We start from the raw sequence: 20054 nt of genomic DNA, 5'->3' as shown, positions 1-20054 counted from the left end.
TGACAACTTAACTTTTAATAAAATAAATAATGATTTTATACCGATAAGAATTCAGGTTTGTTTATCAGTATCATAGCAACGCTAACTTCCGCTGGAATTGTCGGATAGGAACCGTCCGTAGCTTTTCGCAAGAGTTCAATTTTTTGAACGCATCCGGTTGACCAACAGACACGATTTTCTTCGCACCGCACTCGGTCGGACCCGTTTCGGACCCATTCGCATGCGGTCTGCGAATCTCCAAGGGAAATGAATGACTTCCGGTCGTTTCGGAGCCGTATCGGAGCTGATTTCAACTGCCACTGTGAAGGCGGCGTTACAGAGAGATGTTTGATATCCCATAATGCCTCTCTTCTGCAGTTTGGGGGGGCACACAGTTCCCAAAGGAACCCGGGTTCTGGTGAACATGTGGGCGATCCATCATGACCCCAAACACTGGGACGAACCTGACAGATTCAGACCAGGTGAGAAAACTACAACCCGCCAAAATAAAAGTTTGGTTTAACTTCAAGAAATTATGACAGAATTATATTACTGCTGTACTGTAGAGTGTACTACTCAAAAAAACTTTTTTTAAGGCCTTTCATTTTGTTTGTTTTAATTTTAACAGTGAACAGTGAACAGATCACGTTTAAAAATAATATTTGATAATATATTTGCATCAAATCATACAGTACATCCAGAAAACACAGAGTTTCTGAAGAAATAAAACAAAAAATTTCACAGGGCCCTATTGTAAAAAATACTTAATACATTTATTAAATTGTTAATGTTTTATGGATTCAATTGATTTGACACGTTTTTTATGACTAAAAATTAATTAAACAATTAACACAGAATCCTGAAAAATGTAAAAATGGAATTTTGGAAAAAATAAAAACAATTTCATAAACATAACTTAGTAGAATTTAGTCAAATTTAATGTCTCATGATTGCAGTTAATTAGATATGCTTTTTGATTAATACAAATGTAATTGAAATGCATAAATCTTGAAAAAAGGCTTAAATTGTTTTAGTGCGGAATCCAGAAAAATTAAAACAGAAAAACATGGAATTTGGGAGAAATATAATGGAGTTTTGGTTAAAAAAAGAAAAGGATTTAAAAGGGCTCTAGAAATGTAATTTTTATTTAAATTTCAATAAATTGCTGATAAATTGTATGAGTTTCATTATTTCAATGAATTAAATTACTAAATGTAATGTAACCATTTAAACGGAATTCAGGAAAAATAACTATGTTTTATTATTAGGGCCCTAAAATTTACTTTTTTAAAAAACTTTTAAGAACATTTTATAAAATTGTCTCATGATTTCAATGAATTAAACATGTTTTTTGATTAATACAAATGTACTTAATATGCACAAATTTTGAGCGGAATCCAGAAAAATTTAAATGGAACTTGAGAGAAATATAATGGAATTTTGGGAGATTTTTTTTTAAATGGATTTAATAGTGCTCTAATAATGTTATTTGAATGTAACTTTCAATATTTTTTTTCTAAACTGTATGAGTTCAATTAATTACATTTTAATTACTAAATTTGATGCAACAATTTAAACGGAATTCAGATTTTTTTAAATTAATATTATTTGTGTGTCATTTCTAGCTGCAGATATTTGTTAAACACTTCCAGTGTAGTTTCAGCACCAGACCTGTTGATTTCTGGCCCCTTCACAGAACGGTTCCTCGACTCCTCAGGGAAAAGAGCGACTCCTGCCAGTTTTCTCCCGTTCGGCGCTGGTCCTCGCGTGTGTGTGGGAGAATCTCTGGCCCGGATCGAGCTGTTTCTGTTCATCAGTCGCCTCCTACAGCGCTTCAGCTTCAGTGTCCCGTCAGGAGCTTCATTACCAGACCTGACGGGCCGATTCGGGGTCGTGCTTCAGCCTCAGCGCTACACTGTTCGAGTCACACCGCGACACTGACCCCGGACTGCAGTTCCCTCTGTCAGACACCAGGGGGCAGCACTGAGGCAGTCATCATTTAAAGGGACAGTTCACCCAAAAATGAAAATTTACTCACACTCAACTCATCCTAGGTGTATATATGACACTCTTCTTTCAGACGAATACAATCTGAGTTATACGGAAAAATGTCCTGGCTCTTCCAAGCTTTATAATGTCTCTGTTTTGAAGTCCATAAAAAAGTGCATCGTAAAAATGCAAAGCCTGTGTATCGAACACTACCTGTACACATAGGGCCCTATTTTAACGATCTGAAACGCAAGTGTCAAAGCGCAAAGCGCAAGTAACTTTGTGGGCGGATCCCGGCGCTGTTGCTATTCCCGGCGGGATAAATGTCTCTTGCGCCTGGTGCAAATCTAAAAGGGGTTGGTCTGAAGTAGCTTCATTATTCATAGGTGTGGTTTGGGCGTAACGGGAAAAACAAACCAATAAGAGCTTTATATCACATTCCCTTTAAGAGCATGATGAACGAGGTGCGCTTGTTCCATGGCGCAATACTATTTACCAGCCGCGCTTCAGAATCGGTTCACAGCCGAGGAGATCGATGTTCTCGTCAGGGCCATAAAAGAAAGAGAAGTGACATTGGGGAATGGACAAACCCACCTAAATTAGCTTCGGTTAAACATGCATATAATAATTTGGGTAAAGGTGTAAGCTTTATGCCTATTTTCCCCATCGCCATGGACACAACAATGATTTCCCTCGTGTTTTAATATTTTTCCTTATAATAATGTATCATTCGCAAAAAGTTAAATGCATCTGTATAGATGAGAGAATCATCTACAGTGTATGCGCGTTGTTCACACTCTGTATTATGGCCAAGCATGCGCGCTTAAAATAGCATCTGAATGTACGCGCAACGCGCCATTGACTTTAGACTAGTTTTTTTCTGGTCAGTGGCGCAATTGTTTTATAGAACAGCAAAATAGCATGAGGGAAAGTTTGCGCCGGAACTCGCCTCCTCTTTGCGCTGAACCGCCCCGGGGAGCGCAAGTGTATTTCTTAGTTAACCGACGTGTGTCTGTGGAGGGAAAAGTCCGCTTTGCGCGGGTGCAAAATAGTAATGATACATGCGTCAGTGTACAAAGTTATTTGCGCCGGGTGCAAGATAGGGCCCATTGTGTTGTCACGATTCCAAAATTATGACTTAGATACGATACCAGACTAAAATACCTCGATACCAATATTGAATTGATACTATGGGAGAAAAAAAACGAAAACCGTAAAAGTAACTGAAAAATATTACAGAACTTACAATTCACTGTTTTATAAATTAATTTAAAAAAAACTTACAACTTTGTTCCTTCCCTGCTTTTTGACCATTCCCTCCCCTTTATTAAATAAAACAATAATAATTAGCCAGTGCCAGTGTGTTCGTCCTTACAGAGATGTTTGCAACATTGACATTATTATCAGTCATGTTAACATTTGCTAACCTTTCACAATTCTGAACAGGTGTGGATGACCAAAATCTTATTTCATCAAACGAATTATTTAATATTTTTTAATTACAATATAGATATTTAATTTAATTGTACCTTTGTTAATAAAAATAAGCAAAAAAGCAAATTACAAACAAATACTATAAGAGACAAATAAAATAAACAGTGCTTCATTTCTGTTTTTTTAATGCTACTGTTAAATAGATCTAATACTGTAGCTGAAAATAATAGTCTTCACTCTATAAATTAACTATAGACTGATTCTTAATAAATAGATACATTTTCATATAAAAATAAAACTAGTATTATTGTGCATTTTTCATGACCAAAAACCTTTTAAGTTCACTTTTAAAAAACTTTTTTCACTTCAGTAATAATTTGCCAAGCTTTTTCTTTAAAAAGAGACCAAACTAGCGTACATTCATTTCATTCAAATAATATATATATATATATATATACACTGTGTGTGTGTGTGTGTGTGTGTGTGTGTGTGTGTGTGTGTGTGTGTGTGTGTATTTGACCTGGTGCAAGAAGCAGGTCAAAGGTTTCTGTTCTCTGTATGAAGTAATGTCTTGTTTTAAACAAATGGATTAAATAAAACAAAAGGATTAATTCCATTTAATTTAATCAATCACAATTCATCAGTTCTCTTTAAAGCACCAGTGATTCATAAAACACCATTTACAATCAGTCTCTGTCACACACACACACACACGCACACACACACACTGGGCAAACAGAGATTACAAAGACAGGCTGCTAATTGTGTGGTTTCAGTAAAGCGTTTAGTCTTTAAATGTTTGAATTACACCGTTCACAGCGCCGCACATCAACGTCAAACACACTCTATTGCTCACACTAGAGTGGGTCGTCATAGTAACGCCATGGTAACGCAACAGTGATGCTGGTAACACTGTCAATATTCTAAGATGGAACACAGAACCTCTGACAACATTAAACAGCAGCACACCAAACACTCCGATCAGCATGCTTACAAAATAGAGATCATTTCATATCAAGCTTATATATTCATCTGAAGCTACTAGATTTATTCTTATGTATAATTAGATCTATTTCCATATATATATATATATATATATCTATGTATGATGGATTCAAAAAATTCTGTCTTTAGGCTGAATGAATCTCACGAAAACATGAAATAAAAAAGTTAGAATCATGTACAGTAACAGTTAAATGTTATTTTGTAAATGTATATATATGTATATATATATATATATATATATATATATATATATATATATATATATATATATATATAAAAAATCATGGTATTTAATCACATTTCCTTCTCTGAATGGTCATTATTGTGATTACTATTGTTGTGTTTTCTTTCATTTTCATTATTCTCAATAGCCATTCATTATTAATACCATGACTTTTTAAATTTGAATCTATATATTAATGGCAGTAGCAAATACTGTCATGACGTACCTATATTATACATTGCAAATATAATTTTTTCACATGACCGTAACTGTTAAATGTGCTTAACTGCCATGAAATGAATGCAAAAATTGTTAAGGTCCTAAAAATGGGGTGTTTTCTTAATGCAAAATATGATTTCTTTATTTCTATCATTTGATTACGCCATGAAATGTGATCTCCGTGAGATTCGCTCGCAAGGCGCGTCGAAAATTAACAATGTCAGACGTTAACAAATGTTCATAAAAAAACAGAATAAATGGAGAACCGAAGCAAGTCCTGTCCTGAGGTGTCGTGTGATTCTGTGTCAGTGGTTTGTGATGCAGCATCTGTTTTGGCCAAGCTGGTGTTCTGGAGAAACGGGTCCTTCAGGTAATGACGCACACGTGTTCTGCATTACCCACAATTCCATGGGAGGGGCGTTTGTGTATGTTGTTTTATCACAACTGTCAGTGTTCTTTTCAAAAACTAATGAGCAAAAGCAGCAGTCGGACTGTCGAGAGAGGAAGTAGGAAAGAAGGGGAACATTTTAAAGGTCCGTTCCGCTCGTCCGGTCACATTGTCCACTCTTTGTGCAGAGCAATTTTTTTTTACAACCAATGGCCAAAAACCAAACAAAAGTAAGTGTTGCATTATAGGTTATATTAAACATTTTAATGCAAAAAAATGTGTCAAATTTGAAGTTATGCTTCAATGGCATGTTTATTCCTCCATTGCATGATGGGCCAAATCAAAGGTCATCACAGGCCAACGTTGGTCTGGTTTGGGCATCTCTGATCTAGCAGAAACACACACGCTACCGGTCAAAAGTGCGGATTCGTAAATGTTTTTGAAAAGTCTCTTCTGCTCATCAAGGCTGCATTATTTGATCCCAAAAAAAAAACAGTAAAAATTGTGAAATATTTTTACAAATTAAAACAGCTGTTTTCTATGTGAATATAGTAAATTGTAATTTATTTCTGTGATCAAAGCTGCATTTTTAGCATCATTACTCCAGTCTTCAGTCACATGATTTATTTTGTTGCTGATTTGATCTTAGTTATTCCAAAATGTACGGTAGTGTGTGAAGATTTAATGCTAAAGATTTAATGCGTCTGAATGTCAGTCTGTACAGTTGCTCTCACAGAGCGTCACTGATTTTAAGATCTACAGTCTCACACTCATTCATGCACTAGGTCAGTCGGTTTCCATTGCAATGACGACCGTGTCAGGGGGCGGAGTCACAGATGAGACAGGCCACGCCTCTTTCCCGCCCCCGTCGTCTGGCATCTGTCTGGCTCTGGCCGAACAATCTGGACTATCGTGAAGAAGAGTGTCATCCGTCCCAATGGCTGACTCTACCGGTAAGTGTCCTCCTTCTTTCTCTTCCTCGTCATCCTCCTCTTCTTCAGGTTCCACCCGGCAACGGCAAACCTCGATACCAGAGTCGCCAGTCAGCCGGCGCTGCTGGAAGTGCGTTTGGTCGACGTCCAGGTCGCTCACGGCGGAGTCACGGCGCTCGGGTTCGACGCCGGGAGAAAACAAACCGGATATGGCCGGAGACTGAGGGGGCGGAGCTACAGGCTCCTCCCTCTTCTGCTCGGGACGAACGCCAAGCGGATCAGAGATCGAGAAGAGGTGCAGAGACGAAGAGGACGAGATCGAAACGCTGGTGATGGTCTTCGACGTCGGGCTGTTAGTATTGTTTGCATCACAGATATTGTAGGTATTAATGGTTTGGGATGCATCTAATATGTCAGTAACGTTATCTGTGCTACTAGTATTGAGGTTCCTCGCCGGTTTCGTGTTACCATTGCAATCCAAGGGGGCGGAGCATGGAAGCCCCGCCCCCTTGGGACATGGAAGCTCCGCCTGCACGACCACGATTGGTGATTGGCCACTTTCGTTAAATGGAACGCTCTCGTTGTGCATGACTGCGGAGTGGGTGTGGCCAGACTCGCTGAGGGAGGGCGTGGAGGCGTGGCTTGTGTCGGTCTCATCCGTGAGTTGGGCTGACGAGGGGGAGGAGCTACAGGGTGATGACGGACAGCAGGAGTCACATGAGCAGCTGGTGTAGTTGTCGGAGCTCTGGGATGACATCATGTGACTCGGGCCCGGGTGGGCGGAGCCTCGTGGGTAGGCCACGGAGCTGTAGGGAGGTGGGGGGGTGCTGGGCTGGGCTGCTACTTCCTCATAGGATGGTAGTTTAAGTGAGGCGAGGAAACCTGCCAATGAGAACTCAAGATTAATATACTTAGTTTACCTTTGTGCTCGTTTTCATTTAGACTCTTCAAGTGGACTCTTCACACCGCACGAAAAGCGCAGCGGCGCACACCGGACGCACATTTTCTCAGTTTATGGCCAGCAATATGAAATTAAGATGTTATTGCTATGTTATGACTGTACTGTACAGTTAAATACAATCGTTGCTGAGTCCGCAGTCTGAACACTTTACCTCAGGCCGTCAATTAACTGAATTAATGGAGAATCTCTCCTGAAAATCTGATCATTTTCATCCACGCAGCTGATTTCTGTAAATTAATGTAAAACTAAATGTATATTGCAGCACAGGGTGAAGTCAGTATATACATTTACGACGATTTGAGACAAATTTAATGTAAATTTAAAATAAAACTATGTAAAAGGCACTCTGTCGCGCGGCAGGATTTTGAACCTGAGCACTGCCGACTATTCACAACAATTCTGCTGTAGATTCGCAGAAAAATAAACAGAGGGTGATTTATTTTGTAATTTTTATATTGTGTTCTGCACTATTATGTTACTAACATGATTTAATTAGCATTGTGTATTGCAGTGTGTGTTATGAATATTGTTGGCTCTTTGATGAATTGCTTTTGTTTAGTTGCTTTTCTGCTAAATGCATTAATGGAATGGAATTATTTGATATCTTACAATATAGCTGATATCTTAATCTATATTTACTTAACCTCACCTTACATTAACCTGCCAATGAGACTCAAGATTAATATACTTAGTTTAAAAGGAAATTTGTGCACGTTTTCATTTAGACTCTAACTGTAGATTGTGATGTAATTAGTGTTCCTCCAACAATTCACAACAATTCTGCTGTAGATTTACACAAAAATCTACAGCAAAAATAAAAAATAAATAGAGGGTGATTTATTTGATGAATTGCTTTTGTTTAGTTGCTTTTCTGCTAAATGCATTAATGTAATGGGATCCTTTGACGTCTTATGATATTGCTGATATCTTAATCTACATTTAGATTTCTGGGAAAATATTTTTGTTTAAACCAAGGCACTCTTATATAATTATAACTTATAATTTTATTTTTATTTAATTAAAAATTTAATTTTAAATTTATTAAATTATTATTTATTTATCTTTCTTTTCTTTTCTTTTAAGCTTTTCTTTAGCTTACCAATGTAGTTTATGCTAAACCTGGCATTGTGCACTTGAATATTTGATAAATATTTATAAATGAGTATATAGTTTTATGTCAAATTCCTAATTTGTAAGTTGGATAAAAGTGTTTTCTAAATGAATAAATGTAAATAAGCCCTTAAAGGCTTTTTTTCTTACTGTCCCAGCACTAATATTGTTTATTTATAATTTTTTGCTTCAATTGTATAATTCTCTGCAAATGAAATGAACAAAAGAGAGTACGTGAGAGTCACAATTCTGAATTTTCCACTTTCTTTTTGCCTGTGTGTTTCTTTAAAGTAATTTTATATTTGTTTTTCTGGTCGATATGACAGTGGTTTTGGACACCCGGCGAAGTGGATGCAACATCACGCAAAACCATGAAAAAAAACAAAACAAGATTAATTGAGGATTTAAATGACTGGAGTCATCAACTCGTGTAAGGGAACAGTTTATTGTATTTTATATGGATGTATGTTATAATCTTTATGATTGAAAACGTTTTTATGCAGATAAAAGTAACTGAGTGCAGATTTTACCCTGAGATTTTCAAATACAATATTTTTTTTTCAAATGTCCTATAATTTGCATCCAATGAGTAGTCAGTTTTATAGTTTGCATTTCTAACCAGTATTTTAAGTGTTTTTATATTTAAGATAAGGCACTACAAGTGCAATAATTTCCATCAAACTTAACAGTTTTATTCCTGTCTAATTTCTGAAGGTTTTTACTGAGGGGTTTGTTCATAAATCATTCACACTGATTTATATAACATTTTATTCCTAAATTCCTGGTGAAAATGTTTTTTCTGGCTGTTGACAGTATTTTCTGATTTATGCAGTAATGAAAAGAGATATGCAAAATTCCCTCCCAAATTCCCATTTTTCATCCTTAAACTCTAATATGTCAACTTAATCAAAAAATAATTTTGATCCTGGCTTTATCCAATGTTCAGATTTATTTTCTAGAAATGTATTCAAATTAGTGCATATTTAATTAGACAGTGTCTCATTTGTATATTTAAACTTAAACTTGTAATACAAAACAATTCTCTTAATTTACTGTGATTAATCAACTTGGGAATTATGGTGATATCTGTTAGTTAAAATTTGAAACTTTTTTAGAGTGCAACTTTAACCCCGAGATTTAAAAAAACGGAGCAAATCATTCACAAAAGTCTTATAATTTGCATCAAAGTAAATATTTTTTGTGCAAATAAACGGCAAAAAATACTTTTCTTAGTATTTTTGTCTTGTTTCCAGTCCAAATATCAAACATTTCTTAAATCAAGATGCATTTACTAGATGAGTAAAATGATGTAAGATATTATGTCCTGTTTTCCGGGGGAATTAATCAAAATTAAGTGAGTTGATGCTTAAAAAAAGCAAAATTATCTGTCAAAATAATCTTAATTCAAACAGAAACAACATTATTTTTCTAACCCCATTGGCAGATAGTTTAGCTTGTTTTAAGCAAAAACTCACTTAATTTTTATTTATTTCCCCAGAAAACAAGACTTAGATATTAAGGGTTTTTATATCATTTTACGACTTTAGTAAATGCATCTTGATTTAAGAAATGTTTGATATTTGGATTGGAAACAAGACAAAAATACTGAGTAAGAAAAGCATTTTTTTTGCACTATGTGTTTGTGAGCATGAGTAAGGATCAGTTCTTACTGAGGTCAAACATGGAGGACGGGTAACTGCACGCTCCATGATAGGCCATGAGGTTGATCTCTCTCTGTCTCTGCTGCTGTTGGACTCGCTGCTTCGCCTGGCGATGACGATACGCACAGCAGCAGCTGAACAGGATGAGCACACTCCACAGCAGCCAAAACCCTGAAACACAAGCAACAATACTTTGAGTAGTTCGGCTTGAGGGTGAGTAAATCATGGGGTAATTGAAATTTTTAAGAAGTAGTTGACTTTAAAATGAAAATTAGCCCATGATTTACTCACCCTCAAGTCATCCTAGGTGTATATGACATTATTCTTTCAGACGAATACAATCAGAGTTATATTAAAAAATGTCCTGGCTCTTCCAAGCTTTATAATGACAGTGGATTGCAACCATCAGATTGTATCTCATAAAAGTGCATCCATCCATCATAAAAGTGCATCCATCCATCATAAAAGTGCTCCACACTGCTCCGGGGGGTTAATAAAGGCTTTCTGATGCAAAGCGATGAGTTTGTGTAAGAAAAATATTAATATTTAAAAGTTTATAAAGGAAAATAACTAGCGTCCGGCCAGGAACATACACTGTCTAATTACAGCTAAAGCACAACTTGCGCGAATAATGTGACGTATTGCTGATATTTACCAACTTCTGACATCATGAGTTGTGTAAGTTGCACATTAGGTCGTAAGTGGAGACTGTGGATATTCGTTTGGCCGGAAGCTAGTTATTTTACTTAATAAACTTTTAAATATGAATATTTTTCTTATTCAACCTCATCGCTTCAGAAAGCCTTTACTAACCCCCCGGAGCAGTGTGGAGCACTTTTATGATGGATGGATGCATTTTTATGAGCTTCAGTCTGATGGTTGCAATCCACTGCCATTATAAAGCTTGGAAGAGCCAGGACATTTTTTAATATAACTCTGATTGTATTCATCTGAAAGACGAGTGTCATATACAGGTCCTTCTCAAAAAATTAGCATATTGTGATAAAGTTCATTATTTTCCATAATGTAATGATAAAAATTAAACTTTCATATATTTTAGATTCATTGCAGACCAACTGAAATATTTCAGGTGTTTTATTGTTTTAATACTGATGATTTTGGCATACAGCTCATGAAAACCCAAAATTCCTATCTCAAAAAATTAGCATATTTCATCCGACCAATAAAAGAAGTGTTTTTAATACAAAAAAAAAAGTCAACCTTCAAATAATTATGTTCAGTTATGCACACAATAGTCAATACTTGGTCGGGAATCCTTTTGCAGAAATGACTGCTTCAATGCGGCGTGGCATGGAGGCAATCAGCCTGTGGCACTGCTGAGGTGTTATGGAGGCCCAGGATGCTTCGATAGCGGCCTTAACCTCATCCAGAGTGTTGGGTCTTGCGTCTCTCAACTTTCTCTTCACAATATCCCACAGATTCTCTATGGGGTTCAGGTCAGGAGAGTTGGCAGGCCAATTGAGCACAGTAATACCATGGTCAGTAAACCATTTACCAGTGGTTTTGGCACTGTGAGCAGGTGCCAGGTCGTGCTGAAAAATGAAATCTTCATCTCCATAAAGCTTTTCAGCAGATGGAAGCATGAAGTGCTCCAAAATCTCCTGATAGCTAGCTGCATTGACTCTGCCCTTGATAAAACACAGTGGACCAACACCAGCAGCTGACATGGCACCCCAGACCATCACTGACTGTGGGTACTTGACACTGGACTTCAGGCATTTTGGCATTTCCTTCTCCTCAGTCTTCCTCCAGACTCTGGCACCTTGATTTCCGAATGACATGCAAAACTGAGCAACAGTCCAGTGCTGCTTCTCTGTAGCCCAGGTCAGGCGCTTCTGCCGCTGTTTCTGGTTCAAAAGTGGCTTGACCTGGGGAATGCGGCACCTGCAGCCCATTTCCTGCACACGCCTGTGCACGGTGGCTCTGGATGTTTCTACTCCAGACTCAGTCCACTGCTTCCGCAGGTCCCCCAAGGTCTGGAATCGGTCCTTCTCCACAATCTTCCTCAGGGTCCGGTTACCTCTTCTCGTTGGGCAGCGTTTTTTTGCCACACTTTTTCCTTCCCACAGACTTCCCACTGAGGTGCCTTGATACAGCACTCTGGGAACAGCCTATTTGTTCAGAAATTTCTTTCTGTGTCTTACCCTTTTGCTTGAGGGTGTCAATGATGGCCTTCTGGACAGCAGTCAGGTCGGCAGTCTTACCCATGATTGCGGTTTTGAGTAATGAAACAGGCTGGGAGTTTTTAAAAGCCTCAGGAATTTTTTGCAGGTGTTTAGAGTTAATAAGTTGATTCAGATGATTAGGTTAATAGCTCGTTTAGAGAACCTTTTTATGATATGCTAATTTTTTGAGATAGGAATTTTGGGTTTTCATGAGCTGTATGCCAAAATCATCAGTATTAAAACAATAAAAGACCTGAAATATTTCAGTTGGTGTGCAATGAATCTAAAATATATGAAAGTTTAATTTTTATCATTACATTATGGAAAATAATTAACTTTATCACAATATGCTAATTTTTTGAGAAGGACCTGTACACCTAGGATGAGGGTGAGTAAATCATGGGCTAATTTCATTTTAAAGTCAACTACTTCTTAAAAGAATAAAGGCCTCACTAGCTACGTTTCCATACAATGTTGCGAATTTGACTTATTTGCGAATAAAGCAACATTTGCATCCCATTTGTTCAAGAGAACAAAATCGTCACTTCCTGGGAAAGTATAAAATATCTGTATAATAAGGTTTCATTAGTTAACATTAGTTTATGAATTAACTAACATGAACTAACAATGAACAATTCTTTTTTTACAATATTCATTAATCTTTGTTAATATTAGTTAATAAAAATACAGTCGTTCATTGTTTGTTCATGTTAGTTCACAGTGCATTAACTAAATACATTTAAATAATGTATTAGTAAAACTTCAAATTAACATTAATTTAGATTAATAAATGCTGTAAAATGTCTTGTTCATTCTTAATCTATGTTAACTGAAGTAGTTAACTAATGTTAACTAATTAAACCTTATTGTAGAGTGTTACCAAATATATCAAATCATTCTTATGACAGACTTTGACTCAGGCATTTCAGAAACACCAAACCAACATTTGATACGCTGTGATGTGATTGGTCCACTAGTTAGTCCAATTATCCAATCACAGCCTATGTTGAGTTTGTTGTTGCGCATCGAGGGATTTATTCGGTAAATGTGTTTCCAGTTAACATGCATGTCTTCTTATCAGATAAAGAAAATTATTCACCTCAATTGAGTTCGGTGGATTGAAACAACTATTTATGCAGAATGCTAATCATTCATTCAGTCATATATCGTCACACAACCCTGAATATATTCCGTGATGTTTTGTGCACGTATGTTTGGCTTTTCTAAATGCTGAATCTATTGATGTTTTTGAAAGCAGACTTAAGATTCTTTGAATAAGTTTGTCATTTTAGATGTGATTTTTTTATTATGGTCTTTTATTTAATGTTTTATGCAATTTTCTTTTTCAAATTTATTTTTCTCTGTACAGTCCTTTGGTCTACCTTTGAAAGTGCATTAACTCAAGCTAAGTGCGTTATTCATAATCAGATACTTTCTTTTAAAAGCTGCTTGAAACCAACAATTGTTCATTGACGAGTATGTAGACGATCCACAGGGGCAGATAAAGTCACACGTCATTTACACATGATTATGGACTAATAAAGATGACAGAATCTATCGTATTGTATGTAATGAGTAATCAGTTGTAGTCTGCATTTCTAAGCAGTATTTTAACAGTGTTTTTACATTTAGGGCAAGACAATATATGCAAAAACATTGTTCTTTCAGGCAATAGCATTTTGGCCTATTTTGCTTCTATATCTGTCTTCTTTCAGAGTAAAACTGAAAAAGTAAAAAGGGGAAAATATCAAATACAACATTTAGGTGTTTTATTGCACTTTATCCATTTGCATTTGTATATTTCAATTACAATACATATCTTTAAACTAGTTTATTCTCCACTTCAGCAGCACTTACCAACACCAAACTTTACTGTCTATATTCTGAAGGTTTTTTACTGAGGGGTTTGGTCATATATCATTCATACTGATTTAGGCCTATATTAGGCCTAATTTTCCTTTCTTTCGGGCTGTTGACAGTATTTTCCAAATCCCCTCAATAAAAACCTTTAACTTTAATGTCAACAAAATCAAAAAAGAAATTTGATTCTGGCTTTATCCAATGTTCAGATTTATAATCTGGACATTTATGCAAACGAGTGCATACTTAATAAGATTGTGCCTCATTTGCTTATTTAAACATAACATCGCAGAAAGTGTCTTGATATACTGTAATTCATAAACTGGGTAAATATGGTGATATATATTAGTTCGAATTTATACCATATTCTTAATAGGAAACAAAAAATTCAACCCAAAAATGAATCAACATGCAAGAGTCTAAGAAAGACAATCGTACGGGTTTGGAATGATATGAGGATGATTAAATTACATAATTTACATTTTTAATCCAGTTTACAGGAAACATTCTCAAAGTTTTGAACAAACGCTCTTCCAGGAACGTTCATATTTGGCCTTTAATAATGTTCTCAAAACAGCACACTAACATTATTTATACAGTACATCATTTACGGACTCCTTTTTTCTGAAACCTTTTAGTTGGATGTTGCTCTAATATTTTTAAATGTTACTACTTGTTCCAGAACGTTCAGAAAACATTCAAAATTAACGTTCCCATAATGTTTGAAGAATGATAAAATAGAATGTTGACACATTTCCTATGCATTCTAAAACTACCGTATAGAACCTTAAACTACAGTAAGCACAACAACAATATTTATACCTCATTTATGGAAAAAAAATCTGAAATGTTTTAGTTGGATGTTTATGTAATATTTTTCAACATACAAAAGTAACGTTCCCAACATAATAAAAAGTAATGTTCCCTTAAAGTCCCCCTGTACTCAATAAATTTATCCCTTAAAACTCATCTTTGATCACAAAAATTACATATTTAAAAATGTTTTCCTTGAAAAAAAAATCTTAAAATAGCTTGAATGTAACTCTACACCCTTGCCTCATTTAGTATTCGCAGTGCTATGAATACGCAAATTAGCCCCGCCTCCGCTCACTCACAGCAGCTCAGAGATCCACTCTGGTTACCTTGGTTACAAGGAAGTTTGTGACGTCAGAAACACAGGTTTTTGGTTCTCTGTTATTTTAACGAGAAAATACTCAGCAATGCTGTCGACTTATGAATTTACACATGGTTTGTCTTAAAGCATATAAAAAACACCACATAGACATATAAACAACATTAAAAGCTGGATTTTTACCACAGGGGGACTTTAATGTTCATATAACCAAGATTTTTTTTTTCTTAAACATTTAAAAATTTGAACGTTAAAAGAAAATTCTGAAATAACTTAATGGTTCACAAAATGTTCTATTTTTGTTAGCTGGGATGAATATTTACAGTAATTGTGTATGTGTGCTATTTTAAGGAGAAAATACTCAGCAATGGTGTCGACTTATGAATTTGCACATGGTTTGTCTTAAAGCATATTAAAAACACCACATAGACATATAAACAACATTAAAAGCTGGATTTTTAGTTGCTTTAATGATTTTTTTGTTGTTCAGAGAACATTCGGAAATAACAAAACGATCTATTTTTGTTATCTGGGATGAATATTGACAGTAATTGTGTATGTGTGCTGGTTAAACAGAGGGACTCACACCACAGCTCATAGTAGTACGTGCAGCAGCCGGTCTCCTGGCAGCAGTGCCCGGTCTGGCACAGGTATCCGCTGGCGCTGCTAGTGCCGGGACAGTAGCGCGGGCTCCCCAGGAGAGGCAGGGTCCCTGAACTGTGGTACTCCATGCCCTGCAGCAGCGCGTGACGCCACCGAAACACTCGGTCCCCCTCTTCCTCCAGAACTGCTGCTATGGGGCATTCAGAGCCCGCAGAGTCTGGCAACAACACACCAAAAACAGAGAATGCTTTAAACTTTAAACAAGTGCACAGAAATTGTCTAATTGTGAAGGATTCATCAGTGCATGTGATTGTAAACACAAACACAAACACATTTTCATCAAATATGTCTTCCATCAAATAATTTCACTTTTTTATTTGAGAACTTATAAGTCCCGCACTATGTTTTTTTCTCATTAAACATTATGTTCTGTCAAAAGCACATCAAAGGAGAGAGAATTGTACTTTAAACAATTTAGAAAGAACACATGGTCTATTTTTAGTTCATGTTGATTAAAAAATAATCATAATAATAAGATAATAAGATTTTCGATTTCACAATCTTATTATTATGATTATTTTTTAATCAACATGAACTAAAAATAGACCATGTGTTCTTTCTAAATAAGTGTGACTCTGGATCACAAAAAACAGTCACAAGTCGCACGGGTATATTTGTGGCAATAGCCAAAAATAAATATGGGTCAAAATTATTGATTTTTCTTTTATGCTAAAAATCATTAGGATTTTAAGTCAAGATCATGATCCAAAAAGATATTTTGTAAATTTCCTACCGTAAATATATAAAACATTTATTTTTGTGAGTGAATGCAGCACAATCGCGAACATAAATGCACAACTTTAAAGGCGATTTTCTCAATGTTTCGATTTTTTTTGCACCCTCAGATTCCAGATTTTCAAATGATCTATAAATCTCAATTTCAAAAAATTGACACATGTGACTGGTTTTGTGGTCCAGGGTCACAAATGTTCCTGGTCTAATTGTGAACGATTCATTTGTGCATGTTTTTTATAAACAAAAACATGTTTTCATGATCTTTCATTGAAATACTTCTCTCAGCTCTGAAATGAATTTCCTTTTTCATTTGAGAACTTGTAAGTCCCACACTATATTTTTTTTCTCATTTAATATGATGTTTAATTTCACAGAAACTTAAGAAATATAAGAAAATTATATTACAGATGTGTTTTAAGCACTGTTCATGTTGATTTTCTACAATCTCAGCTGTGAAAATAGCACTGTACAGTCATGTCTGGTACAGTCGCAAAAAATATATATAAAAAAAAACTTTCTTCCAGTAAAGTTTATAGAATGTCCATTCAAAGTTAAAGGCAGGGAAGGTGATTTGTTACAGAAATATATATTTTTATGTTACGCTGGTTGAAAGTCTCTTCACATCCTGATATCAATCACTAAGTTAAAGTCCGCCTGTAATCAATTATTTTATCACTTCAAACTCACCAAAATGACATAATTAAAAAAAAAATCCTTGAAAAAAGTATTTTCATGCCTTAAAATATCTTGAATGTAACTCGACACCCTTGCCTCATTTAGTATGCGTGATTCTATAACTATGCAAATGAGCCCCGCCTCCACTCACTCACAGAAATTTAGAGATCCACTGGTTGACGATCACACGTTGATCTGATTGGTTACAAGGTAGTTTGTGACGTCAGAAACACCAGCGATTTCAAACCGTGTTTTTGAGACTGTCTTTGGTTCACTGCAGTTTTAAGCAGAAAATACTCAGCAATGCTGTCGACTTATGAATTTACACAAGGTTTGTCTGAAAGCATATTAAAAAAACCACATAGACATATAAACAACATTAAAAGCTGGATTTTTTGGGGGGGAACTTTAAGTGCTCTAAATGTATGTATATATATATATATATATATATATATATATATATATATATATATATATATATATATATATATCGTCTGTGGAAGGCGTAGGAACATAAAATGTTAGTCTAATCATTGCATTCGGTCCGCCTTGCATTCATACTTCATTAGGCATTATACATCATCAGTGAGTTTCATGCTATGCAGAGTTGTAGACAGATGTCAGTCACCGAACACCACAAACGAAACAGCAGCCGCCTTTTACACTTCCTCCTGAACCAAAACAACCAGCTTATGCAGCGTCCACGCCACAACTACCGTAATTAGTTCGAAGCGGTTCGTGACTAAAAATTATGCGTTTCAATGTCAGCACTATCAACGCTGAAGTGAATCTGCAGCCGTCAGGTGGTACAGGTCAGTGAACATGGGCTAGTTTAACGCCGTCTCTCGTTTCGTGACGCTTAACAAACTTAGCTGTGTGCGTTCTTATGTATTGGAGAAGGCGTGGCTTTGGAGACGCTAATGCTTTCAAAGCTAACTTGCTATTGCTAGCCGCTCCAAAAAATTGCCTACCCTACCTTTAAAGTATCTGGTCTTTAATAATGTTTTCAAAACATTAACACAACAACATAACATTTTTCAAATGTTATTACTTGTTTCAGAATGTTCAGAGTAACATTCCCATGTTTGCAAAATGCTTAAATGGAATGATCAAAATTCTTCCAGTAATAATAATAGAATGTCCATTCAAAGTAATCTGGTCTTTAAATACGTTCTTAAAACAATACCACAAAAACACTATTTATGGAACTTTTTTCTGAAAGGTTTTAGTTTCCTCCAGCTTAAAAAAAAAGTTACTACTTGTTTCATAACATAAAAAAAAAAAAATGACATTCGTTACAAACATAGCGTTTGCAAAATGTTAAAGTGGAATGTTCCCTTAATGTTAGTATAAGCAAGAAAAAAAAAACGTTTGACAACTGCAGAATGATTCATTGTAAGGGTAGAAAAAGATGGTCATGTGAAACTAAATAAATTGCCAATTGATTTTGGACATAATGAGAGGACTTATAATATGGACATAAACAAATCTACATCTCACATACAGGTGTTGTAAGTGTCTTTACCTGGTGAAGGACACAGGTGTCCATATATGCTGTCAGGAGGATCATCTATAAATGAGAAATGGGAAAAAAACATAATAATCAACCCTGTTCTCATAAGCGCAAACAGTTTAAAAAAAAAGGTGTACAAGAGATGCACGCGTGTGTCGTATTATGTGTGCAATATATTAAATGTGTTTAAATGTTATTCTGCATGTGTGCAATCAAACTTTAAACATTAACGCAACAATTGTTTCTGTTTGCAAATGAAAAAGATTAAACAGGCCCCGACAGAAGCGTAACAGAATACACACACACACACACAGAGACACACACACTCGAACACTGAGCTTTAGTTTAGTGATGCTTCATGCACCTGCAGCAATAATAATCACACAGTCGGATCGGTTATAAATAAATGCACCAACCTTACTAAACGCGCTGAGTGATCAGAGATGCTCGATGTCGGTGGTGTTATTGTAGCAAACGGCCTTTAATGAAAGTCGTTTCTCTTTCTGATTCGCTCATTTTTTGGGATTCTGCACCGACTGTCTCTCTCCGTCCGCCATTTCCACCAAGAACTTCAGCCGTCACATCACAAACGACAAACGAGTGAACCGTGATATTATTACGAAAAAACGAACAGCGCACATAACCATTTACTGCTTACGTATATGTTACACTCAAATGTAAAATCTCATTTTTTACAACAGACGGCGCGAGACTGCAGACATATATATAATGCCATGAACGTTTATCGGATCTGATGCTGATTGGCTCGAGGCTGCAGGATGCAGACCAATCAGAGCAGACCTGGGTTTCGCCTAGCAACAGCTGGTAAGACCATAGATATGTATACAGGTAAAAAAAAAAAAAAAAATATATATATATATATATATATATTCAGGTAAGCCTGCATATCCACACCGACTGAGAGGAATCAGCATGATTACGTATGTCAACGTATCAATAGTGAAAATATTATGGAATTCATGGGATCCTGTTGAAATCCTGGTTTATAGTTCCATGTAATGCTTGAGACAAAGAGATATTCCAGCTATAAAACAAGGAATGGTTCATCGGAACCTTGGCTATAACGTTCTGGCAAGTTTCTCTGAACAAATATTCTTCTTATAAGGTTACTAGAACATTCGTTCAGTTATTTGGTAACACTTTATTTTACAGTGTCCCTGATGTTACATGCACTTACCATAGTAATAACAGTAAATTATGCATAATCACATGCAACTAACCCTCAACCAAACCCTAATCCTACCGTAACCCTATAGTAAATGCATGTAGTTAATCAATATGACTCTGTACTTAAATATATAATTACACTGTAACAATGACACCTTAAAATAAAGTGTAACCAGTTATTTGGTATTTAATAATGTTCTT

The 20054-nt window shown here is 35.8% G+C and overlaps 2 protein-coding genes across 2 annotated transcripts in view; one reads left to right on the top strand and one right to left on the bottom strand.

The window, feature by feature from the left end:
- The window catches only part of cyp17a2 (cytochrome P450, family 17, subfamily A, polypeptide 2), a 15781-nt gene extending 12464 nt beyond the window's left edge, over positions 1 to 3317 (top strand). Inside the window, exons 7-8 of the mRNA XM_077218453.1 lie at positions 358 to 461; positions 1676 to 3317. Coding sequence (XP_077074568.1) covers positions 358 to 461; positions 1676 to 1920 — 349 coding nt within the window. The 3' untranslated portion in view covers positions 1921 to 3317. The remainder of the gene's footprint in view (positions 1 to 357; positions 462 to 1675) is intronic.
- A 1432-nt stretch (positions 3318 to 4749) lies between these two features.
- Positions 4750 to 19406, bottom strand: LOC143725747 (uncharacterized). Its single transcript, XM_077218454.1, has 5 exons — positions 19082 to 19406; positions 18678 to 18722; positions 15666 to 15899; positions 9911 to 10072; positions 4750 to 7051 (listed from the first exon to the last, which is right to left on the bottom strand). The coding sequence occupies exons 3-5, from the start codon at positions 15808 to 15810 to the stop codon at positions 6024 to 6026; spliced, it is 1335 nt and encodes a 444-aa protein (XP_077074569.1). The 5' UTR covers positions 15811 to 15899; positions 18678 to 18722; positions 19082 to 19406; the 3' UTR covers positions 4750 to 6023.
- Positions 19407 to 20054: the final 648 nt, after the last annotated feature.

This window comes from Siphateles boraxobius, unplaced genomic scaffold (assembly GCF_051911475.1).
Source record: "Siphateles boraxobius isolate OS27281-9 unplaced genomic scaffold, OSU_SipBor_1 77, whole genome shotgun sequence".
Taxonomy (NCBI): Eukaryota; Metazoa; Chordata; class Actinopteri; order Cypriniformes; family Leuciscidae; genus Siphateles; species Siphateles boraxobius.
This window is presented reverse-complemented; position numbering and strand designations above follow the sequence as displayed.